This window comes from Panicum virgatum, chromosome 5N (assembly GCF_016808335.1).
Source record: "Panicum virgatum strain AP13 chromosome 5N, P.virgatum_v5, whole genome shotgun sequence".
In the NCBI taxonomy this organism is placed as follows: Eukaryota; Viridiplantae; Streptophyta; class Magnoliopsida; order Poales; family Poaceae; genus Panicum; species Panicum virgatum.
Window position 1 is genome coordinate 28464988 of NC_053149.1, and position 26231 is coordinate 28491218.

At 45.3% G+C, this 26231-nt stretch overlaps 1 protein-coding gene and 1 pseudogene across 2 annotated transcripts; both read left to right on the plus strand.

Moving 5' to 3' along the window:
* Positions 1 to 3081: 3081 nt before the first annotated feature.
* Positions 3082 to 5274, plus strand: LOC120674725 (annotated as a pseudogene).
* Positions 5275 to 13245: 7971 nt separating this feature from the next.
* Positions 13246 to 25941, plus strand: LOC120673364 (phenylacetaldehyde reductase-like). Of its 2 annotated transcripts, none has more exons than XM_039954167.1 (6): positions 13246 to 13451; positions 15284 to 15351; positions 16588 to 16776; positions 23200 to 23362; positions 24900 to 25089; positions 25475 to 25941. In XM_039954167.1, exons 1-6 carry the CDS (start codon positions 13313 to 13315, stop codon positions 25632 to 25634), a joined length of 909 nt encoding a protein of 302 aa, XP_039810101.1. In that variant the 5' UTR covers positions 13246 to 13312; the 3' UTR covers positions 25635 to 25941. The 2 variants fall into 2 exon arrangements, with proteins under 2 accessions (XP_039810101.1, XP_039810100.1); XM_039954166.1 differs by having other exon boundaries at positions 13247 to 13451; positions 15284 to 15453.
* Positions 25942 to 26231: the final 290 nt, after the last annotated feature.

Consider the following 26231-nt stretch of genomic DNA (forward strand, 5'->3'; position numbering starts at 1 on the left):
ACCGTATCACAACTCGGTTAACCTCGCCAAGAAGGCTAATCCCTGCAAGCGCAACGAAGAACACAAGCAAGAACTCGAAAGAACGCAGCTCAATTGAAGAGACTCTGCAGATGAAAGATTAATCTCAAGTTGGGGTCTCACAAACCGACACGGCGGCAAAACTGTTCTCGACAGAATAATCTAAGCAAAACTCCAGTCTCATGATGGCGGCGGCGGCTATTAATAAGGGGTTTAGGTCGCGCAAGACCTCCTGGACGCGCCCCTATTGGGCTCCAACACGATACACGGGCCATCGGCCCAAAAACAGTGACGCAGCACCGGGACAGATTCTGGACGCCAACTTACACAGACGATTCCCGTCGACTCCGGATGAATTTGAGCCTGAAACCAGAGCCATTGGAAGCGTCTTGAAATTATCTTTCCATCCATATCAAGTGCGCCCAAATCCGACTCCGTATGCAACCTGGGCGTCCGTTTTAGTGCGGCCTGTTCCTGGAGTCCGAAACTGAAACGAAGTCGAATCGGTTTGGGCCTCCATCTTGATCCGGACATCCTTGCTGGTCCTCCACGCCTCCAAGGCCTTCTCCACACCCTTGCTGGTCCTCTCCTTTGTTCCTAAGTACAATTAAGTCATTAGGTAGCAATCTATTCTCAGATTCACAATAAACATTACTTAGGAACGAACTCACCTGTAAGTTCAATTGTCGAGCACGTGCGTGAGTAATAGGACCTTGTATATCATCTTGAGGAGTGTCGTTTGTATCCGTAGGAGTGATGTCCTCATCACTCATGTTTTGTTACATTTCATAATGTTTGGGTGCATTCTGGACCGTTTTGCTACTGGACTAAACTTGGTGCAAAATAGGCCGAACTGGTGAAATTAATGTAAAAGTTCATGCGACGAACTTGCGACTGAACTTTTCGCAATGAACGCACCCGACACACACCATGGGACACAAAACTCATGTTTTGTTGTATTTCGTAATGTTTGAGTGAGTTTGGGATCGTTTCGTTACTGAACTAAACTCAGTGCAAAATGGGCTGAACTGGTGCAATTTATGCAAAAGTTTGTGCTACGAAGTCGCGTCGAAACGTTTCGCTACGAACGCACTCGATACACAAGATGGACCCAAAATTCATGTTTTGTTGCATTTCATAATGTTTGGGTGGATTTGTGATCGTTTCGTTACTGCACTAAACTCGGTGCAAAATGGGCCGAACTGGTGCAATTAATGCAAAAAGTTTGTGCCACGAAGTCGCAGTGGAACTTTTCGTTACGAACACACCCGAGACACACCATGGGATCCAAAACTCATGTGTTGTTGCATTTCGTAATGTTTGGGTGCATTTGAGACAGCTTTGTCACTGTACTAAATTCGGTGCAAAATGAGCCAGTCTGGTACAATTAATGCAAAAGTTCGTACCACGAAGCCGCGTCTGAACTTGTCACTGCGAACGTGCCCGATCCACAACATTTGACCCTAAACACATGTTTTAGTGTGTTGCATAATGTTTGGTTGCGTTTGGGACCGTTTTGCTACTGCACTATCAGGCAAATTTTTGCAAGGATTATTAACCAGCTTTTCAATAGCCGACTTTTGAATAACAGGAATTAGATCTACACTCTTCTCTTTATTAATCAGCTCATCCACAAAAGTAAGCAAACCAGTTATAAAAGTAGCTGTGGACTTACTATGCCTTGGTAGATTGTACATCCTCAACTCGTCGATGACAGATATCTTCATCATAATGACGCCTTATTCCGTTACCCAATAATAGTGAGAATGCAAATTTATGTTGATAACCTTGCGCAGGTCTTCAGGAAACCCTTCAAGTGCCATGACAGCCAGATTTTCGTTCCCACCAGAGTCGCCAATTTGTATTGACGCCTTTTACGGGCCAACACACGATCGCGCTAGATCGCGTGATGCGAGGAGGAGCTCCTTGCAACACCTCTTGCGTGGAGCGGTCAGACCGGTTATCTGGACCGGTCAGACCGGTCGCTGTGCAGAACGACGACGATCCGACGAACGCTCGCCCGGGAGGGACCCCATCGGGGCAAGCGCGCGTAGGGTTGCCCTAGGCTCGGCAGGCCAGCTACGGTGTCTTCAAACGCCATGGAGACGAGGGAAGAACAGCATGTCGAGGTTGGAAAAGCTAGGGTAAAGAGAATAAGGTAAAAAGATAAAAGATGTGTTTTTGATAGATTCGATTGGGTTGGATTCTCAATCGGCCGTGACCCTTTATATTTATAGGGTGAGGAAGACTTACCCCGTATGAAATCATATTTACAGATCTAAATCTATAAGATTTCCTAATTGTACTCGGATTCTTCATGGACTGGTCAGACCGGTCGGTTCTAGCCGGATCGGCTACAGCATCACATACCGGTCAGACCGCATGGAATGACCGGCCAGACCGGTTGGTATGGTTTGCTGCCAATTTTGATTGTCAATAGACATATCCATTCATAACAATTGCATTGCTAAACTCAACTTAATTAAGTAAAAAGGGCCATTTTTAGAGAATGAACCATGCATGTTCAGAGATCTGTTCACATTAGCGAAAAAATTACCTTTGAAATGTCATCCTTCTCAAGGCAGGTACGGTAAGCTGCAGCAAAGACTCATTAGCACCACTCTTCAACTGCAGACGAGAGATAATACGAATCCAACCAAACAATTCAGAAGCCGTAAGTAATCCAACTGCAGATAAAACTGGGTTTCGGGCGTCACCAGACAACCACATTTTGTCATGTGTCCTCACAGCCGGGTCATAGGCACGCAAGGAATCATTCAATACCAACTACCCAACGACTCTCGCTGACCTCGTTCTCACCATCGTCTTTGTTGATTTGTGTTGGAACACACAAACTAGACCAAAAACTTTGCACACTGACCATGGGTGATGGCTTGCATAGACCTATATATCGTCCTTGGTGACGTCTACGCGACGCCTAGACTAAGAGGTATAGAGTACGACAGTACTTGCAAGTCATTATCATATATAGTAGTTTAGTACTGCAATTGCGATGACATCTGCCATCTAATCTTCAATCCTCCTCAGAATCCACCTGCGACCATGTCACTTGCCGTCCTCGCGTTTTCCTGTCCGAGCCTGGCGGCGGGCGGAGACACCGTCTTCGCACGGGAGCCGCTGCGAGGCAACGCAACGGTGGTCTCGGCGCAGGGCAAGTTCGAGCTCGGCCTCTTTAGCCCCAATGGCTCCGGCCACTTCTATCTTGGCATCTGGTACAAGAACGTTCCCGCGCAGACCGTCGTCTGGGTCGCCAACCGTGTCGTCAGTCCCCTATCCGGAGTTGCATCGGCGGAGCTCCGGGTCTCCCCTGACGACGGCAACCTTGAGCTCGTCGGGCTGAGCAAATCCTCTGCCTCGCGGGGCGTCGTGTGGTCATCCAACCTGTCGTCCTCGTCAGTGTTGTCGTCACCGGAGTCGAACCTCGCGGTGATGCGCGACAACGGCAACCTGGTCCTCCTCGACGGGGGCAACTCCTCCAACGTGCTGTGGCAGAGCTTCGACCACCCGACGGACACGCTGGTGCCGGAGGGGTGGCTCGGGGAGAACAAGCTCACCGGCGAGTACCAGACGCTGACGTCGTGGCGCAACACCGAGGATCCCGCACCCGGGATGTTCACCTGCACGGTGGACCCCAAGGGCAGCAGCGAGTTCTTCCTCCTCTGGAACGGATCCCGCTCGTACTGGCGCAGCGGCATTTGGACGGGCCGTGTCTTCGCCAACATGCCCGAGGCGGTGAACAACGTGCTCTTCAACCAGACGTACGTGGAGGCGCCAGCGTACCGGCGCATCACCAGCGTCCTGTACAACAACGCGACCATCACGCGCATGGTGCTCGACTTCACCGGCCAGATCAAGCAGTACATCTGGGTGCCCTACAGCCAGAGCTGGCAATTCTTCTGGGCCGCGCCCACCGTGCAGTGCGACGTGTACGCGCTCTGCGGCGCCTTCGGCATCTGCAGCCAGAGGAGCCAGCCGCCGTGCCAGTGCCCACCTGGGTTCACACCGGCGGCGGAGCGCGAGTGGGGCCTCAACGACTGGAGCGGTGGTTGCCGCAGGAGTGCATCGCTCCAGTGCGCGAGCAACGGATCAACGGACGGATTCATCGAGCTACCGTACATGAACCTCACCGACGATTCGCTCGCCGTGAGTGCACAGAGCAAAGCCGAGTGCGAGTCGGCTTGCTTGAAGAACTGTTCTTGCGAGGCCAACACCTTCTCCAGCAGCGGTGGCTGCGCCGTCTTGTACGGTGGCTTCCGCAACCTTCAGCGGCTCTACGTGGACGGCCGGGGCTCGTCTTCGAGCTTGTATGTCCGGCTGTCGGATTCTGAGCTCTGACGTGTGCGTGGCACCAAGAGGAAGAACGAGCACTTGTGGCTTGTTCTTGGCATCGTTTTGGCTTGCCTTGCCGCACTGGGCACATCGGCACTGGCAGCCTGGATCCTTCTATCCAGGAGGAAAAGGCAGGCCGAAATGGGAAACCAAAAGGAGTCCTCCCTGGTGGTGTACAGCTACGGAGACCTCCGCGCCGCAACGAAGAACTTCTCGGAGAGGCTTGGCGGCGGAGGCTTCGGCACGGTGTACCGCGGCGTCGTGGACAGGCACACCCAAGTGGCTGTCAAGAAGCTTGAGGGCCTCCGGCAGGGCGACAAGCAGTTCCGGACGGAGGTGAACACGCTAGGCCTCATCCAGCACGTCAACCTCGTCCGCCTCATCGGATACATGCCCAATGGCTCCCTCGACTCCTACCTTTTCAGGAGCAGCTTGTGCCCAAGCTGGCACGACCGCTACGGCATCATGCTCGGCATCGCCAGGGGGCTGGCCTACTTGCACGAAGGCTGCCGCGAGTGCATCATACACTGTGACATTAAGCCGGAGAACATATTGCTGGACAAGAACTTGTGCCCAAAGATCGCGGACTTTGGGATGGCCAAGCTGGTGGGGAGAGACTTCAGTCGGGTCCTGACGACGATGCGGGGCACCATAGGGTACCTTGCGCCGGAGTGGATCTCTGGGCTACCGATCAGTACCAAGGCAGATGTGGCGGACCCGCGGTTGCACGGCGACGTGAGCGAGGAGGAGCTGGGGCGCGCCTGCAGGGTGGCGTGCTGGTGCATCCAGGACCAGGAGGAGCACCGGCCAACCATGCCACAGGTCGTGCAGGCGCTGGAGGGCGTCGTCGATGTCCTCGTGCCGCCGGTGCCCCGGGCGCTCCAGCACCTGGCAACGCATGACTGATGTCATGTTGTCGACCATGTGTATCATTTTATAAAGCCAATATGTCAGTATTTATTTTTCATTTTGAGAGAATACATTATGTGTTTATTACTTTATTATTGTTGGCGGAGGATTGAAGCCACTTTTAACTTTTGGCAGTAAGAGCATCTCCAAAAATTTGTCATATTCTACTTGGCAAATTTTGTGATTTACCAACTCTCAAAACTATTTGCCAAGTAAAAACCAGTTCGATCTCCAATAGTTTGCTATTTCGGACTTAGCAAAATGAAAAAAAAAGGCAATAGGCAGCATGCAAGCAGGGAGAAGACTTTATTTTCGTGGTCATACGCAGCATGCAAGCAGGAAGAGGATTTGCCAAGCCCTTTCCCAAGTTGCCATATATGCGCGGTGAGGGAGGGATTTTGCCAAATTGCCAAAATTTGGCAAGTCGTTTGCCAAACTGTTGGAGAAGTTTTAAGCGTTTTTTTGCCAAAAATCAAGAATGCTAACTCCATTTGCCAAACGGTTGGAGATGCTCTAATATCGCTACTACGAAAACAGTTTGTAGAGAGGGTAAAAACACATTTCTAGGATGGGTGACTTGCCCACCTCAATTTGTCGCAACTACAAATATTGTTTGCAGGAATAGTGCGACGTTCCCTGAAATATATGTTTTGGGTGGGTTAGAGCATGACCCGCCCTTGAAAATATTCGGCCACAAAAAATTCACCGATTTAAATTTGATATTTTCAAATTTGTTTCCCACTATTTTTTAAAAATTTAGATTTCCCCTAATTTTTTTATCAAGCTAGTTTGCGATTGAATATCATAGTGATTGAAACATGGAATATATTTGATAAATAAAAATACTTACACATATAAAATTAATTTTATATATAATTATATATATACTATTGCAACAGCTAGAGAAATGAGTATTGGATCCATTGGTTGCTTCGGCTTAGACTTCAATTCTTTGGCACAAAGTGATCGGTAACCTCCTTTATTTCACATGCTCATTGCCAGACCTGGGGCCACGAGATACCTGACATGACACAGATCTAACATGGAGTGCCCTGACCAAGGGGTCGGGCACAGGCTAACCTAACGAGTGCATCAGCAAGCCTGTTATGCAAGCCTTTGATCCGTTTACAGGTTTAGTGTTAGCAAAGCGGACGCGGCCTGCGGCACACGAGATAAGACCAAACGGCGGACGCTCGGATCAAGGCATCAAGTGCAGAGCAACCCGCTTCACGTATCCCTATCCTCCTCGCTGGATCCACCGCACCGACCGCCAACAGCTCCGGCGTAACCTCCGTCGAGAAGGGCTGCTCCACGCCCATCTACCCGGCCCACTAGATGTTCTCCACCACTCGCAACCGGCGGCGTCCCACAGCCTCGCCACCCCGTTCACAACCAATCACCCCACCGGCGGTGAGCAGTAGCCCCCCATCAGCCTCGAACCCTGAACCCCGAACTCCGAAACCCTAACCTAGCACGACAACGAACGATGGTGAGTGGCGGCGCACGACTACGGCGAGATGGTGGAGGAAGGAGGAGACGTAATTGGGCCGTACCTAGGACGCCATGAGCTGAAATGGCCATTGGCGTCGCTTAAGGCGATGGATCATGCATTTGTAGCATGTATGATGTAGCCTTGGTGAAGAAGGAGTCGGCCACGTGGGAGCAAGAGAGATAGTGAAAGTGATCGGATCGTGTGCTCTAGCCTAAAAGGGGGAGGGGGTGAATTAGACAACTTAAAACTTTAACCTATGGCTCCAACTAAATTGCACAATATAAAACTAAAACATGCTATTTAAATGTGCAACTAAGGTTGTTCTAGTGTGAAACCCCTATCCCAAAAGAGTTTAGCAACTTATGGCCTTTCCTATCAAGAAACTACTCTATGAAAGTAAAGGCATACAAGAATTGCTAGTATGAAATGCGGAAACGAAAAGAGCAGGATAGGAGGAAGCAAACTCTCGACGCGGGTGTTTATCCCGTGGTTTGGTTAGCCAAAAAGGCACCCCTAAATCCACGTTGTTGAAGCACTCACTAAGAGTGTCGCTTCCCAGCAATCAAGTCTCTTCCGTGGACTCAACCACGGTCACCTTGATCCTGTTTTCCACTAAGGAGCTTGTCCACGAAGGAAGGGGGTCTCCACGTCCCCCGTACAAGGATGTCGTCGCCGCTCCACACCAAGTCGGAGGGTCGATGACGTGCCGGTGAGCCACCAATGCTCTAAGGGACCAGCGTACCAAGATCTTCTAGTTGGTTCACTCAAGAGCCAACCACAAGGCACAACATCTTGCTTGCTCACTCACTCAAGAGCTAATCTAGCACTTACACTCTCAAAGCTAGTGCTAAACCTAAGGATTTTATCAATATCCACTTGGGTAGGCTTTGAGGGTTTCCTGTGTGTGTATGAGACTTATAGTAACTCCAGTAAACTTCAAATGACCGGGGGAACCCATATATATAGGCCACCAAGTGGAGAGAGCCATTAGGGAGCCGTTACCCAACTTTCTGCATGGCGTCGGATAGACCGAAGGTAGGGCACCGGTTCATCCGGTCACACTAAGCCATGGGGTAGCCGTTGGGTCTCTGACAACTGATGTGGCAATCACCGGATAAACCGATCCTGGGCCGTCGGTTTATCCGGTGGGCGTCGGTTTAACCAGTGCTAAAGAAATCTTCAGCTGAGACGCTGACGTCATTACTCCGATGCGTTACACCGGTGCCTCGTCGGATCATCCGGTGCTGAAGACTTGGCTTCAACGCGCTTGACATGCTCTCTGGTAAATCCTCCGGTGATTACTCCGACGCTCCAAACTTGGAACCGTCGGATCGTCCGGTGTCACTTGGTCTTCTCCCACCAGTGCTGCAAATTGCACCGACACCTATGCGTCAGTTTATCCGATGCCTATCGGATACTCCGGTGCCCCTGCATCGGTTCATCCGGTGCCACTGGTTTCTGTAGAACTCGTCCATTTCAATCTTTCTTTGAGTTCTTTCTTCGTGTTTTGCTTTGCTTGGCCTTTTTGCTTCATCCCTGGGATCTATAGTTATTCACTTGACAAACTCATTAGTCCCATTGATTGCGTTGTTACTCAATCATCAAAATCACAAAACCATGGCCTAATGGGGCCATTTTCCTTACAATCTCCCCCTTTTTGGTGATTGATGACAACAAAATCAAAGCAAGCATAATTTTTTGCAAAAATTGAAAAATTGAACCACTTACAGTTGCTTGGATGCTTACCATCATCCAATGTTGGCTTGGCCTCCCCCTAAATCCATCACCCCCTTTGTTTCTCCCCATTTTTGCTGCATGCAAACTTCTCCCCCTTTGATCAACCTTGCTTTGATTCAAACTTTTCCCCCTTTGGAATCAAATCACCTAAAATGACCTTGCAAAATAATATAGCTCAAAGAGAAAAGTTAGTAGCCTAGGGAGTTAGTCCCATGAATCATGATCCAATTGTATGATATCAATGAAGATACTAGTTGAGCAATTACTAAGGTGGATCATAAAAACACGAGCATGACATGAGCTATGCTTTCCACAAAGTGTGTGCGTAAAGTGATAATGTGAAAATTATGTGCACAACTAGACATTCGAATGAGAAAACTTAGATCATATCATGCACAGAGGTAGCTCTAAAAGAAAAAAAGATTGACAAGAATACCAATTGAAGGAATTTTAGACCTTGCATACCCCCTGGGGATTAAAGTTACCTTGCATGTACCAAATTGAAAGTCTTGAAGTGAAGAGCACTTGGTACACCAAGGTGAGCAAATGTATGAGCACATAGCCTATGAACTTAGATATGAGAATTTAGGTTCAATAGAGCATGGCTCAATATGCATGAAAGCACACTACTTTATCTAATCACTCTTATAGAGTTGTTAATTCACATTGAGCGTGAAGAACATTCTCTTAGAGTGTTTACTCCGGAAAGAGACTACAAAAGATAAACTTGTAAACATGTTAGTCTCCAAAATCATAAACTATAGGATGAACTCCCCCTAAATGTGTGTATTTAGTATTTGAATCACCAACCAAATGTATGCACATTGTTTATGATAACAATGGGAAGTTTACCATATAGCTTGTGCTCATAGTACACAAATGAAATACATACCTCATGAAGTCTATGTACCATGAAGGGTAATCTTGTGTAGCTTTCTACACACTTATCAAACCATATAGATTGCTCATGGGTTAGAGTTATGACACAAGTAACCCACCATATATAGCACTAGGCAATGCCATGCAAACAACCTAGCAAGGGCAATGGAGCTATATGATGATTGAATTTAAATCTAGCTACCATTACTTTATGAGGGACTTGGGCAACAAATGTCCAAGATATGAGCTTGGATTCTTTATCTTGAATCCTTCATCTTCTAGTTAGCCAAGCCTCCAAATCCCCCGCTGCCATTTTTGAGCTTTAAGTCTCCTTTGGAACCCACACCATTTGAGGCCCCTTCATATTGGCTATGACATTTTTGGGCACCCAAATGGAGTGATTCCAACTCCTTTCATGCTTTTCCAACCTTGTGAGCAACCACTTTGCCATTGGTTTTCTTCTTGATCATATAGGAAGTGCTATTACTTTTGTTCCTTCGGTTGGGCTTGGTGTAGATGAGAGAAGTCTTGATTGTGAGTTTTCTTCTTGTTCTTCTCATCCGAAAGCTTTTTCTTTTGTTGAGGGCATTTATTGGACTTGTGGTCTTTTTTATGGCATTTTGAGCAAGTCACGGTGGACCCCTTCTCAAGCTTCTTCACCATGTCATCCGGTTATCTTGAGAAGGTTGGACATTGCTTTCTATGCTCTTCCTTTTTAATCTAGCCAAGTACTTCATGAGCCTTTGTACTTCTTGCTTAAGCTCATCATTCTCCTTGGCAATGAGGTCATCACATGATTCTACAATAACATCCTCAAAACATTTCTCATTGTAAGGATTAGATTCATCAATTAAATTAATGCAAGAATTTGAACGCTTAGTTTCTAAAGAGTCATTAATTTTTGTAATGCTCTCAATTTTTAATTTGAGCTCTTCATGCTCCTTGCCAAGCAATTTGAATTTGCACAACAAATCATCATAATTTGTGGCAAGAGTAGCATTAAGATCATTGAGTGCATTACATTTTTGAGCTTGTTTTTTAATTACTCTTTGGTGCTCATGAACTAGGTCAAGAAACTCATCATATGAAGGAGAGTCAGAGTCATCATCATTTACATCGCTTTCCATACCTTGGGCCATAAGGCAAGTGTTTGATGATGATACCATATTGATGCGGATGGTGAATTTTTTGTTTGATTCATCATTTGAGTTTGTGCTTGATTCTTGACCACCACTAACCCATTTAGCAAAAATGGCAAATGATTCACATTTGGGCTTCTTCTACTTTTTTTATTGTTTCTTTTTAAACCTCTTCTCAACCTTACATGAGTTGATGGTGATGCCCATCCTTGAGGAAGACCATATACCCCATTGAGTTGATTTTCTTCAAGCATTTGTTCATCTTTTTGACTTATTTGTAGAGGTTGGGGTTCATTGGCTCTTTTTCATCATTTGAGGGGCTTTGGCATGCCTTCTTTTCTTTCCCTTCACTTGAACTATCTTGAATGGCCATCTTCTTCAACTTCTTTACTTGCTTGCATGCAAGTACACTATGTGTTGGTGAAGAAGGTGGCGCTCTTGGCTTAATGTCATGGCGTAGCTCGTGGGCGATCACCTTATTGAGGACTTGATTTGGTGTCAATGTGTCGATTTTCTTCTTATAAAGAATTATGATCACCAAATCGTAGTCCGGCCTTCGTAGAGAGTGAAAGATCTTACGAATGAGCTCCATATCATCAATTTTCTTCACACCTAAATAATTGATCTCATTCACAAGAATATTTAACCGTGAGTACATAGATTCGGCATTCTCATCATCAAGTTGTTTAAAGCTATTAAGTTTATCTATTAGAACATGGTATTTTTCATTTGCAACATCTTTTGTGCCCCCATGATTCTCACAAATAGTTTTCCATAAATCCTTAATATTTTCACAAGCAAACACACGTTTAAACACGGTGTCACCAAGAGAGCTCAAAATAGCACATTTTGCAATAGCATCATATTGTCTCTCTTGTTGACTATTGCTCTTCACTCCCTCACTCGTTACTCTCCAAATATTTAGGCTCTTTGCTTGGAGATGTGATTGCATTAAAATCTTCCATCATTGGAAGCTTGTGCCATCGAAATGTGCAGGAGGTCCTAATGAATCCATCTCTTCCCCAAAGAGCTAACTCACTAGGCGGTGAAGCCTAACCAATCAAATGAGCCGGTAAACACAAATTGCCAATGGAATTGGTTTTTTTAGAGAAGTGAGTCCCGGCTCTGATACCAATTGAAAGTGATCAGATCGTGTGCTCTAGCCTAAGAGGGGGAGGGGGTGAATTAGGCAACTTAAAACTTTAACATATGGCTCCAACTAAATTGCACAATATAAAACTAAAATATGCTATTTAAATGTGCAACTAAGATTGTTCTAGTGTGAAACCCCTATCCCAAAAAAGTATAGCAACTTATGGCCTTTTCTCTCAAGAAACTACTCTATGAAAGTAAAGGCATACAAGAATTGCTAGTATGAAATGCGGAAACGAAAAGAGCGGGATAGGAGGAAGCAAACTCTCGACGCGGGTGTTTATGCCATTTTTCGGTTAGCCACAAAGGCCCCCCTACATCCACGTTGTTGAAGCACTCGCTAAGAGTATCGCTTCCCGGCAATCAAGTCTCTTCCGTGGACTCAACCACGGTCACCTCGATCCCGTTTTCCACTAAGGAGCTTGTCCACGAAGGAAAGAAGTCTCCACGTCCACCGTACAAGGATGTTGTCGCCGCTCCACACCAAGTCGGGGGGTCGATGATGTGTCGGCGAGTCACCAATGCTCTAAGAGGCCAGCGTACCAAGATCTTCTAGTTGGTTCACTCAAGAGCTAATCTAGCACTTACACTCTCAAAGCTAGTGCTAAACCTAAGGATTTGATCAATATGCACTTGGGTAGGCTTGGAGGGTTTCCTGTGTGTGTATGAGAGTTGTAGTAACTCCAGCAAACTTCAAATGACCGGGGGAATCCATATATATAGACCACCAAGTGGAGAGAGCCGTTGGGGAGCCGTTACCCAACTTTTTTCGTGGCGTCGGATAGACCGACGGTAGGACACCAGTTCATCCGGTCACACTGAGCCACAGGGTAGCCGTTGAGTCTCTAAAAAACTGATGTGGCAGTCACCGGATAAACCGATCCTGGGCCGTCGGTTTATCCGGTGTTGAAGAAATCTTCAGGTGAGGCGCTGACGTCATTACTCCGACGCGTTACACTGGTGCCTCGTCGGATCATCTGGTGCTGAAGACTTGGCTTCAACGCGCTTGACATGCTCTCTGGTAAATCCTCCGGTGATTATTCCGATGCTCCAAACTTGGCATCGTCGGATCATCCGGTGCCACTTGGTCGTCTTCCACCAGTGCTGCAAATTGTACCGAAGCCTATGCGTCGGTTTATCCGATGCCTATCGGATACTCCGGTGCCCCTGCATCGGTTCATCCGGTGCCACTGGTTTCTGCAGAACTTGTCTATTTCAATTTTTCTTTGAGTTCTTTCTTCGTGTTTTGTTTTACTTGGATTTTTGCTTCATCCCTGGGATCTATAGTTATTCACTTGACAAACTCATTAATCCCATTGATTACGTTGTTACTCAATCACTAAAATCACAAAATCATAGTCTAATGGGGCCATTTTCCTTACAGATAGATAGTGGAGGAGGTGGATAAAAAACCTGACTTGTAAGGATAAATAGAATGATAAGTGTAGTAAAATTAATTATAGATGAGATAATGCTGATAATTAAAAAATATATTTTTTTACGAATAAATCGAACAGTGTTACCGCTGGCTTCCTCGTGCCATTAAAACCTACCAACCCGCACCCCTGTTTCCTCCGATTCTTCGCAGCTAACAGCACGGCCTGCTAAGTCCACTCTCTAGTCGAGACTCCACGGCATGAGCTCCGCGGCGGCGGCGATGACGGGGGCGGGGAAGGTGGTGTGCGTGACCGGCGCGTCGGGGTACATCGCGTCCTGGATCGTCAAGCTGCTTCTCGCCCGCGGATACACCGTCCGTGCCACCGTGCGGGACACCGGTTCGCGCCCCCGACCTGTCTTCCCTCCCCTTACTTCCCCTCCCTGCCATTGGTGTTTGGTTGCTGGTTACATTTGGGGAACGATTTGTTATGTGCGAGACCAGATGTTGGATGCCAGTAAATTTGGGATTTGGGGTCGTAGATTTGGTGCTATTGTGCTTCCACCATCTGGTCCCCTTTGTCTGAGCATCCCGAAATCTGCATTAGACTTGAACACCGATTAAAGCTGCTAAATTTCAAGTCGCTTAGTCATCTTTTATTGTTCCCATCTGTCGGCTTCAAGAATTAGGTGCTTCAGCTCTCTGGAGTTCACTTTCTCATTAGAATTTCGACTCACCCAAGCTAGTGATGATAGGAAATGATTATTGACTGTTTATGTTTTAGAAACAAGAGGGCATGGTCCCAATTCCATTTGATTACTGCAAAGATGATTCACTATTTCCATTTTTTAAAAAATCAATAGCACTCTGTATCCCCAAACGTCTCACAACTCCAAAAGGGAGAGATAACTCCCTCTTTGGAAAACAGGAACAGTGTACGAAGTTGGAACTCTTTGCATCCTATGGATCCCTTAGGAACTGTTGGTGATCCATTGCTGAAACTGTTTTGATTAGTTCAGTTCTTATATTTAGCTAACTGTTAGCTCTTAGTTTGTTAGTTTGTTTGACGTGTCTAACAGCCTTGTATAAATGTAAACCACACGCATAGTTGATTCATGTTGCGTCAGTCCTTCTAAACTCCTTCATGGTATCAGTTTAGTTTTCTCGATATGCAAATTCCGGGCTGTGCTCTCCTCTCGCTCACCATAGCCTCCTCCTCCTCCTGATCCTCCCCAGTCCCCACCGTCTAGATCCTCCTCTGCTCCTCGGAGCTCGACGTGTGTCAGGTCATCACGAACCCCGCTCTGGTTTCTCATGTTCAGCTGATCAACATCAAAACTCACGTTCCCATAGTCCTCAACCTTGATGAGGTGAACTATAGCCAATGGCATCTCTGCTTCCTCGTTATCATCACCAAGTTTGGCTTGCTTGACCACATCAACAGCTCTGAGGCTGAAGGCACCTCTGAGTGGCTAATGCTGTTGCAGAATGTGTTCGGCTATGCCAGCTACTTGTTGAGTTTGGTTGCAAAGGTGACATGGCTACAATTGTGTATTGTGACATTGTCTCTGCAGTTTATATGGCATGTAATCTATTACTTCACAAAGCACCAATATTGAGTTGGACATTCACTTTGTCAGGTAATAAGGTGCTCTTGGTCAATTCAGAGTTACTTATTTACCCACTGATCAGTAATTTTCACACATTATGACAAATGGGCTATCCACAAAGGTCTTTGAACAATTCCTGTCCAGTCCGTGTGTTTGTGCAAGGAACGATATACAAACTGCTGTGAGTTTTTGAGGATCCATTGCCTGTTCCTTATATTTAGCTAACTGATAGCTGTTAGTTTGTTAGTTGATTAGATGTGGCTAACAACCTTGTACCTGTATAAATGTAAACCACGCATATTAACACAATTCATGTTGTGTCAGTCGTGAACCTTCTTCAGGAACAAAGGAACAGGAATATGTTGTCGTAGGGTCCAACCTCATTTCCACTCTCTTCCATTTCATGTTTTTTTTCTACTCCCCTTCCAAGTGTGTCTGTTCGCAATTTTCTGCAACTTCACAGTTCTCTGTTTTGCACTTGCATTGTGCTGCTACCTCCTACCATACTATTGTATTTTCCCCCTTGTTTCTGAGCTTTTTTCCCACTGCATTTCATAGGTGACCTAATTATTTGATAATGTTACCTTTGAGATACAGTTACGTTCTTACCTTAACTTTTCAGCTGACCCAAAGAAAACATTGCACCTGAGTGCGTTGGATGGAGCTAAGGATAGGCTGCATTTCTTTAAAGCAAGTCTGCTAGAAGAGGGATCATTTGATGCTGCAGTTGAGGGCTGTGAAACTGTGTTCCATACTGCTTCTCCCTTTTATCACAATGTCAAGGATCCTAAGGTTTGTATTATGGACATGTGATGGAAACAAGAGATGCCCTATGCTTTTACATTTTTCATGTACTCCCTCCGTTTTAGAAAAGTTTTCAGAAGTATAATTTGACCATCAATTACTCTTATAATATATCATCAATTTCTACAAAATTAATTCATATTAAAAGATATTTGAATTATTAATTTATTGATACAATTTGAACAATACGCCTTATATTTTGTAAGGGCCAGAGTAGTTTCATTTTTCCCATGAGGATTAATGGTATCTTCAGACAAAGCGATGTATATTTAGCTTCTGTACCTCACTTCGACTTATAACTGTTCTTCTTCCCCTAGGAACTGACATGTACTTCAGGTTTTTGCAACCAGCCATTTCCTTGGTTGATATGTTGGGGGCATTGTCATCCAGTGTGCACTTCTCTTAGTATTTCTTTCTTAGTAACTTATTTGGCTGTGGGTTCTTTTAGAGCAAATTGCCTCAATGCCACTGAAAATTATGACTTCCCTCATTGCCATTTAAATTTTTTGATTCCTTTCACTGCCACTACTTCAAATTTCTATTCCCTCAGTTGCCACTTCCGTTACTAGTATTAAGTTGCTCCCACTGACCACTGCCACTACTTCCAGTCTGTTTCACTTGCTGTCCACAGTAATAACATACAAGGGAAATATGTTATAAGGCCAAACTTGTCATTTCACTTGCCACTTAACTCTCTTCTAACGGCCGGCTAACGGAAATGTCATAGGAGGGAGGTGAATTTTTATTTAGTAGCACACATGGGAACCTAAGAATTTTGATGGTATTGAGGGAAGTCCTATAATTTCTAATGGCATCGAGGGAATTCACTCCTCTTTTTAGTCCCAAAGTTCTTCTTGGGACTTTTTCACTGGCCATACCAATACCCGATCCTTCTTATTTATTCCATCTGATTCAACCAGAGAATTTATTTATTTCAAAACAGGATTCATAGTTTTTGAACAGACATAATGCTTAACAATATCAGGTGAGGTGCTCAACAATTTATCTAGTGATATCACCTTGCTGGAGGTGGATCTACATATCGGATTTTAACTTTGCTAAGAATTTGAAATTTTCTAGTTATATAAGGAGTTCTATTTGTTTATTTTATGTGTCGTTCAGGCTGAGTTACTTGACCCAGCAGTTAAGGGAACGCTCAATGTTCTTGGTTCATGCACGAAAGCTTCTATTAAAAAGGTTGTTGTGACATCATCCGTTGCTGCTGTTGCCTACAATGGAAAGCCAAGAACTCCTGAAGTTATAGTTGATGAGACATGGTTTTCTGATCCACAAATTTGTGAAAAGAATAAGGTATTATACCACCTTTCTGCCATAAATAATTATTTCTTCACATGCCTTTATGTAGATAAATTAATTTGGTACTGTTTTAGTTGTTTCGCACACATGGTGGAGTGATTATCATGTACATGGTTCTGATTCTGGTTCCTCTGCATGTCTCAATGTCTGCCAATCTGCTTGCATTCCAATTCCTCGCTTTATTTACTTTCGTATTGACTTTCTTTTCTCTTTAGAAATATTTATACCTGAAGATTTTGCTCAATCAAACTAATTGATTTAAATTGTATTTCAATTGTTTTCTTTTTATTCGGGTTACCATGCCCATCACACTTTGTATATCGTGCAATACACCTTCACCATTAACTGCATCATTTTGTTTCTAATGATAATGGGTGATGGCTTCATTGCGTTTAGTGTTGACGCTTGTTACTTTTCTTAGTTAAGCCTATTAATTGGGTTGAGGCCTGCGTATTGCAAAATGCATGGGTCATCCTAGTTGCATAAAATTCACTTAATATCTTGCTCTATGTGTATCCTGATTAGGTTTGGGTACAGAGTTTGGTCATATTATGTGATATAGGTGATGAGACTCACAAAATTGTACAGGAGACTGTTATGAATAGCACTTGTATTCATCATGAGGGCTCTAGGCCCGAATATATACATGTACATGTATTAAGAAATATGCACAAAACCCCTTAAACGATGGGGAAATTACAAGATACACATATACATCTAACACCCCCCCTCAAACTCAAGGTGGATCAACGACACTGAGTTTGGAGAGATAGAACCTGTGCTGAACTCTGGTCTGTGCCTTCGTAAAGAAATCTGCCAACTGAAGCTCTGAAGGCACATACTGAAGAGTAATAACATCATCCTGTACCTGTGGTCGTGTATATGAAGCATCAACACCAATGTGTTTAGTAAGCTCATGCTTCAACGGATCACGAGCAATGTTGATGGCCCCTGTACTGTCAGACAAAAGAGGAGTCGACCCAAAAACAGACACCAAAATCCTCAAGCAACCACCGCAGCCAAGTAACCTCTGCTGTCACAAGAGCTAAAGCTCGCAACTCTGCCTCTGCACTCGAACGAGAAACTGCTACTTGCTTCTTAGTCTTCCAAGCAATGAGAGAACCACCAAGAAAAACACAGTAAGCAGAAAGAGATCGACGATTAGAGGAATCACTAACCCAAGTAGCATCAGAATATGCCTGAAGCTGTAAAGAGCTGGAGCGCGGAAAGAACAAGCGACGAGATATGGTCCCACGAAGATAACGTAGAACACGAAGGAGATGACTATAGTGAAGCTGAGTGGGAGCAGACACAAACTGACTCAGGATATGTACAGCATATGAGATATCGGGACGAGTAACACCAAGATAGACAAGACTCCCAACAATATGACGATGACGAGTGGGATCTGCAAGAAGCTCCCCATCAGTGGCACGAAAATGAACATTAAGTTTCATGGGAGTCTCTACAGTACGATGGTCAGTGAGAGCAGCACGATCAAGAAGATCCTGAATGTACTTTTATTGAGATAGATAAAAACCCTGAGGTGTGGAAGAAATCTCGATCCCAAGAAAGTAACGGAGAGGACCTAGATCAGACATAAGAAACTGCTCACTGAGACGTATCTTCACAAAGGCAATAAATTGAGGGTCATCTCCTGTCATGATCATGTCATCAACATAAAGAAGAAGAAGAGTCCGACCACGAGAGGTAGTGTGAACAAAGAGCGCAGGATCATGAGTACTGGCTGAAAAGCCAGCAGCAATGACCACAGAGGCAAAACGCTAAAACCAAGCACGAGGAGCTTGCTTGAGGCCATAAAGCGAGCGGCGAAGACGACAAACCATACCCTCAGGGACCGAATACCCAGATGGTGGCTGCATATACACTTCCTCACGGAGTTCACCGTTAAGAAAGACATTCTTCACATCAAGCTGAGATATAGACCACTCACGAACAGAAGCCACAGCAAGGAGAGTGCGAACCGTGGTCATATGAGCTATAGGTGCAAAAGTCTCATCATAGTCCCGACCATGCTCTTGCTAAAAACCACGCGCTACAAGACGAGGTTTGTAGCACTCAAGAGAACCATCAGAGCGGGCCTTAACTTTGTAAACCCACTTACAAGTTATAGGACGGACATGTGTAGGAATAGGAACAAGATCCCATGTGCCAGTGCGCTCAAGAGCAGCAATCTCCTCTGCCATAGCATGTTGCAATTTCTGATGATGAATGGCATCACGATAAGAAGTAGGCTCAGAAAGAACAGTACCATCAAATCCAAGCCTATTTGGAGGCCGAATCGACTGCCGATCACGAAGAGCATACCGTGTAGAACCCACACCAGAAGTTCTCTCATCAGGAAGAGATGATATATCAGAAGAAGATGAATCATCAAGAGGAGAAGGTGCAACAGAGGTAGATGGCTCATCAGAAGGAGATGGCGCATCAGAAGATGGTTTCGCAACCCGTCGAGTACGTGTGTAAACACATGTGACAGGCGGTTTACTGTCATAAGCAGTGCCCACAGGAACCGGTGGAATATCTTCCTAAAAAGAAGGGACCACAGATGAACGAGCCATAAAAGAAGGCTCAACAGGTGAAGGAACTATAGGAGACTCAACAGAAACCTCAGAGGAAGGCACTAGGTGTGGAGGGGCAATAGGAGTATCAGGAAACAGTAGGAAAGAGAGTGGCTCAATGACAGATGCATGTGAAGCATCAGAAGGACGAGACTCATCAAAAGTAACATCCCGTGAAACCCTTATCCGACGGCCAACAAGATCCCAACAACGATACCCCTTATGCTCAGCACTATATCCCAAGAAAACACACTCAACAGATTGAGCGGTTAGCTTAGTGCGCTCACGAGGTGCAAGAAGCACATAGCACACACATCCAAAAAGGCAAAGACAAGAATAGCCAGGAAGCTTGCCACAAAGACGCTCATACGGAATCCCACCATGAAGAGAGAATGAGGGCTGAATATTAATCAGATAAGTGGCAGTGGAAATAGGTTCAGCCCAACAATGGGGTGGAATAGAAGAAGCAATCATAAGAGCACGAGCAGTCTCAAGCAAATGACGATGCTTACGCTCAGCGACACCATTCTGAGCATGAGCACCAGGACAAGAGAATTGAGCAAGAGAGCCTTGCTCAGAAAGGAACTGACGAAGTGCTCCAGATAAATACTCCCCAGCAGAATCAGCACGAAAGACCCTAATAGGAGTATCAAACTAACTACGGATCATAGTTGCAAAATTTTTATAGATAGACAAAGCCTCACTACGATTTTTCATAAAGTAAACTCATGTGTGGTGAGAAAAATCATCTATAAAAATGATATAATATCTATGGCCTCCTTTCGAAACGAGGGGAGCTGGACCCCATACATCAGAATGAACAAGAGCAAAAGGATGTTTCGACACCGAATCACTAGAATAGTAAGGAAGCTGGAGCTGTTTTCCTAGACGATAACCCTGACACTGTTCTAGAGATACATCACCAGAGACTGACCCTAAAAGACCACGATGAACGAGCGTAGACAGACGCGAGCCACAGAGATGTCCCAAGCGATGATGCCACTGAGCAAAAAAACGATGTGGATGACGTAGATGCAGCAGACCCAACAAGACTGGCAGAGGCAGCGGAAGGAAAACGAAGCCAGTCAAGCTCCGAAAGCGCTGAGAATCACGCCGACGAGGGCCAGTACCAACCAGAAGACCCGTGCGGTCCTGAATACAACAAGAGTCAGAATCAAGGATCACACGACAATAATGATCAGTGAGCTGGCTAGCAGAGATAAGCTGCATGGTTAGTTTGGGAACATAAGAAACAGTAGGGACATGAAAAGAGGGAGACGAAAGAGTTCCCTGCCCTGCAACAGAGAGAGACGATCCATCCGCAGTTTGAACAGTGATAGGAATAGATGGTGTACTAATGGAAGAAAGACTAGTGCGATCAGGAGTCATATGAAAAGAAGCACCAGAATCTAGAATGCAAGGAAAATTACCTGAAGAAGACTGAGAAGCAGTAGCAGCATCTGACTGTGCAGAGGACTGAGTAACAGAACCAGCAGCTCCCGATGGCGCAGAGGCAGCAAGGCGACGAAGCAACATGAGCATCTCCTGTGTCTCAGAACCAGTAGAACTCTGCTGAGTGCCTCCAGTATCAGAACCACCAGCACTACCTGTACCCTGTGAAGCACGACCACTACCACCTCGGCAAGACTGATCTTCTTGAAGCAAAATGCCTCCACATGAGTTTTCTTACCACAATAGTCACAGTAAAGACGACTACCCCCTCCTCCCTCAGAAGAAGATGCTACTGAAAGAGGCGCCTTAGGTGGAGGGGTGACAGCTGTAGACGAAGAAGACCGAGCAGCCAATACTGAAGAAGACGAAGAATGCAATAGACCAGCACTACGAAGACGAAGCTCCTCATTACGAGCAGCAGCAAGAGCCTCCATCAGAGAAACACAAGGCACACGAGAGACCAACTGAGCTCGAAGCTACTCAAACTCATCATGAAGATGACTCAAAAAGTCATAAGTGCGCCTAGTCTCCAGAGCAACCTTCTGAGCCTTACACGAGTCACAAGTGCTGGGTGATAGTGGAGGACCAATCGAATCAAGCTGACGCCACACTGCAGACATCTGAGCATAGAAATCATCAACTATAGAATCACTCTAGCACAAGAGCTACTCCTGACGTAGAGCAGCAATATAGGTAGACTGACCAGTAGACTCATAACGCCCACGAAGAAAAACCCACATCTGATGTGCATGCTCAAAACCAACAATTTTCTGCAGAAATCTGCTCCTCCATACTAGCAGCAAGAACAGCACTAGCACAAGCATCCTCATCCAACCATGTCATGTATGCAACAAACTGAGATGCATAGGAATCCATACTAGCATCATAATCATCAAGCATCTTTGTCTTCACATCATCAGTAGCCTTATCAGGAATAGTAGGCCTGATAGGAACAACAGGAGGAGATGGGCAGGGTATATTACCAGTAATAAACTCCCAAAGACGAAGACCACGCATGTGCCAGCGCAGACGAGGAACCCAGTCGCGATAGTTGGTGCCATTGAAAAGCACCGGACATCGCATAATCTGCACACCACCAGATGACGGAACGGAAGAGGATGACATCCCAAACAGCCACGGGCGACGGCGAGAGCGCAAAGGAAAAGCAGCGGTCGATGGCGAGAGCGCAAATGAAAGCGGCGGCGGCAGCAACAATTTTTTTTTGATTTTTTTTAGTACCCTACTGTTAAATTCGGGGGCAAAATAAAGCGACAAATAGAGTCACAAGAAGCCACCGAACAAAACAGTAGTCCTCTTTCTTTTTTTTTCTTTTTTTACACACAGGAGGCTTACCCCTTGTTTAGAGCTCGATTGAACAGGAAACAGGGGAGCAGAAGAAAAAACAGAGGACCGCGACCTGGGCGGCGCGTCCCAGCGGTGGCCGTCCCGGCGAGAGGACCGCGGCGGCTTGGGCTGTGCGTCCCAGCAGTGGCCCTGTCCCGGCGAGGGCACGTCCGTAGGGAAGCCAGGCGCGGGCGAATCCCGGCGGGCGGCAGATCTCGGCAGGCGGGCGGGAGGGTGCACAGACCCCGGCAAGGATGCGTCTTGGCGGCGGCTGGAAGAAGGAGCGGCGGTGCGGCCCCTGGATGGTGGAAGGGGGGCGGTGGCGCGGCTGTGGACAGCGGCGCGGCCCCTGGCGCAGATCGACGACGCCGGGAAGAAAATCGATTGTGCGCTCAAAAAGGAAGAGCTCAAATCGATTGAAGTGGAGATGAGATGCACGCAAGTGCAACGTGCAGGGGAAGATCGAAGGAGAGGGAAAACGGACCCTAACCCTAAATTTTGGCTTTGTATACCATGTTATGTATAGCACTTGTATTCATCATGAGGGCTCTAGGCTTGAATATATATATGTACAGGTTTAGGAAATATGCACAAAACCTCTTATACAATGGGAAAACTACAAGATACATATATACATCTAACAGAGACTACTAGTACATAGGTTCTGGCGAATGTCGAAGTGGACTTCTTTACATATCCACTTAATTGATGCTGCTCTTGTCATTAGTATTAAATATTTTCTGGTGAATGTTGAAGTGGACTTCTTTACTTTTTTTTTTGGGAACAAGTGGACTTCTTTATTGATCCACTTGATTGATGCCACTGTTGTAATTAGTAAATTGCAGTCCAAATCCTGACTTCAGTAATAGTTAGCATTGCTGCCTTAGGGTGAGTTCTTCCAACATTTGTTAATCTGATTTTGCATGTGACCATTGTAGCAGGGTTTGATTGCTTTGTTCCATTGTCCTATATCAATGATCTCAGGGTGTTTTACCATTTGTTATCATTTCTTCTTGTCTAATTGTTCATTCTTTGGCAGCAATGGTATGTTGTGTCCAAGACGCTTGCAGAGGAGGCTGCATGGAAGTTCTCTAGAGATAATGGATTGGAAATTGTTATGATAAACCCAGCAATGGTTATTGGACCCCTTTTGCAGCCTACACTAAATACTAGTGCTGAAGCAATCCTAAAGCTAATTAACGGTATGTTGCTGGACCAACTCATTTTTAAACTCTTGCAAACACATTCGTTCTTTATTTGTTATGTGTTATACAATATCTGTAACAATAGTAGCTACACTTGCATCCGTTATAAATTGTGCATTCGAGCTCAGGAATTTAGTTCCTGTTTCTGCAAGTACTGGGACGCATGGAAAAATACTGTTAAGTCTGCCATAATAATCATGTCTTCTATAGCTACAGGTCAAATACACATATAACCTCATTATCCTCCAAAGCTACTTGAATGTGTGGATGTCATCAGTCTTTAAGTTTGTACCCCCAGATCAACAGCTTGGACTGTGCTACCCCTTATATCAACGGCTCTATAAGTTTCTATTGCCGTGGCATTCATCATACTTGTATATGACTATTGTTTCACATGTGACACCTCTGTTGCACGGATACGTAGTTTAGTAGCGTATCGCCTATCCGATACGTATCGGATATGGATACGTATTCAATAGGCCATGGATACGTATCCTCCGAGTATCCGAATTATTATTATTATTTTCGCGAATATTGGATACGTGGGCCGATATGTATCAGGCCTGAGGATACGGCCCAGCCCACTAAGAAGACCCCTTATCTCCATGACGCCCAACCTGCCGCACGCCCCGACGCCCTAACCTTCTCGCGCCGCATCTCCGCCTAGTGACGAGCCTCCGCCTCCGCTCGGCCAGCGACGAGCCTCCGTCCCTTCTCACCCACCGGCCGCCAACGACGAGTTTCCGCCCTTGCTATACGGATCCAAGCTCCAGCGAACTCCCGTGAGCTAATCCTCTACCCCATTCTCGATCTCCTCTTCTTCAGTTCGTGGCCGCTTGTTGCTTGATTTCTTTGCTCCCCACTTCGTCTTCCTGTCCCCATTCTCGATCTATTCTATTTCTGCAGTCCAGACGCGCAGTTAGTGACTTCCTGTTGCTTGATTTCTTGTATGCCGTAGATGGCGTCCCCAAATATGAGTAGTGCTAGTGCTAGCATAGGATCTGAAGGCACACACACAACAGACATCAAGGCTTCCCTATGTCAAGGCTCCACTTTGAGAATTTGAGACTTGTTGCTATGTTACTCTGCACTTGTGATTTGTGAATTTGATGTCCTGTTCGGCTGTTCCTGTGTGCTTTGGCTTTGGCTGGTAATTACTATTGCAAGGTAATTTACATATGTGCTATTATTTATTTATTTTAAAAAATAGTAAAACATTTCTGCGTATCGGGTTTTTTAGAAAATTGCCGTATCCGCCTATCCGTATCCTTCCGATACCGTTACGCGTATCTGTATCTGTGCTACATGACACTACTATTCTTGTATTATTCTGTTGTCAATTTCTGGACAGCTGTTTACTGTCTTTATTCCACATGAGTGTTAAAACATATATGCATCTAGCTGTGAGGGTGATTTGGTGATTTATGAAAAATTTGAAGAGAGTGTATGCTTATGGCTGAAAAAGAAAAACAGATGATTCTATATCAACATCAAAATGGAGAGATTAATGCAAATACATCCCATCTTATTACAGGGTCATGGTCTACATATCCCAATTTCAGCTTTGGATGGGTGAATGTTAAAGATGTTGCACTGGCACATATCCTTGCATATGAAGTTCCCTCAGCAAATGGAAGATATTGCATGGTGGAAAGAGTTGTTCACTACTCAGAAGTTGTCAACATCATACGAAAGATGTATCCTACAATTCCTCTTGCAGACAAGTAAGTTAATATTCATTGAAACAATTATCAAATGTGATGCCTCCTGGACTCACAATTATCTAATACAATACTTTTTACACATACGCCTTGTTTGGAGGTGGGTGGTCACGAAAATAGTGATACCTGCCAGCCAGGGTTCAAATCGAGGTTGCACAAACAAAAAAATCCCCTTGTCGTGCCTCCCTAAAAAAATGTGGTAGGGTGCCGGCCTGTGCTAACAGTGCGGTCCTACCATGGAGTTACTGGCAGTGGGCGCCAGCCAAAGACTGTCAGCACTGTCAGGGTTCCATATTCCTTAATAAGCATTTAACTATTAGGATCAACAAACTGCTACTTGCACTATTTGTCTACAGAATAAGTAAAAACTAAGTGCGCTCCTCTGCAGGTGTGCAGATGACAAGCCATTTGTCCCAACATACCAGGTATCAAAGGAGAAAATAAGAAGCTTAGGCATCGAGTTGATTCCACTGGAGACGAGCATCAGGGAGACCATCGAGAGCTTAAAAGAGAAGGGATTTGTTAGTTTTGACTCGAGCAATCTGTGAAAGAAAGCAAAAGCTTGATGTTACAAGATCAGTGGTCTGTACCAGACTTCGCAGTTCACATGATTGTATGGTACGCCAAGTAGTATCGTGGCCTGTAACTGTAAGGTGACCTGAAATAAACGAGGCATTCTGTAGTTTTTGGACTTGTTATATTTTTCTTAGGCTAGACAGAGGCATGATATAATGATGTATGAGCCCGTTTAGTTACCAAAAATTTTCACCCAAAATTTTTTACCTCCCCTTTGAACACATGCATGTAGTATTAAATATAGTTAAGAAATAAAACTAATTGCATAGTTTGAATGTACATGACGAGACGAATCTTTTGAATATAATTAGTGCATAATTATTCATAAGTGTTACAGTAACTCACATGTGGTGATGATGCGGTCAAAGACCTCGGTCAAAGACCTCAAAAAATTCGTCTCACGGTTTCCAGGTGAGTTCTGAAATTAGTTTTTTTAATTAGTATCCGAAAAACCCTCCCGGCATCTGGTCAAACAGTCGATTTGACATCAAAAAATTTTCATTTTGGGAACTAAACAGCCCCTATGTTTGCTATCTGGTTGATGTTGGGAAATACTATTTTATGAGCCG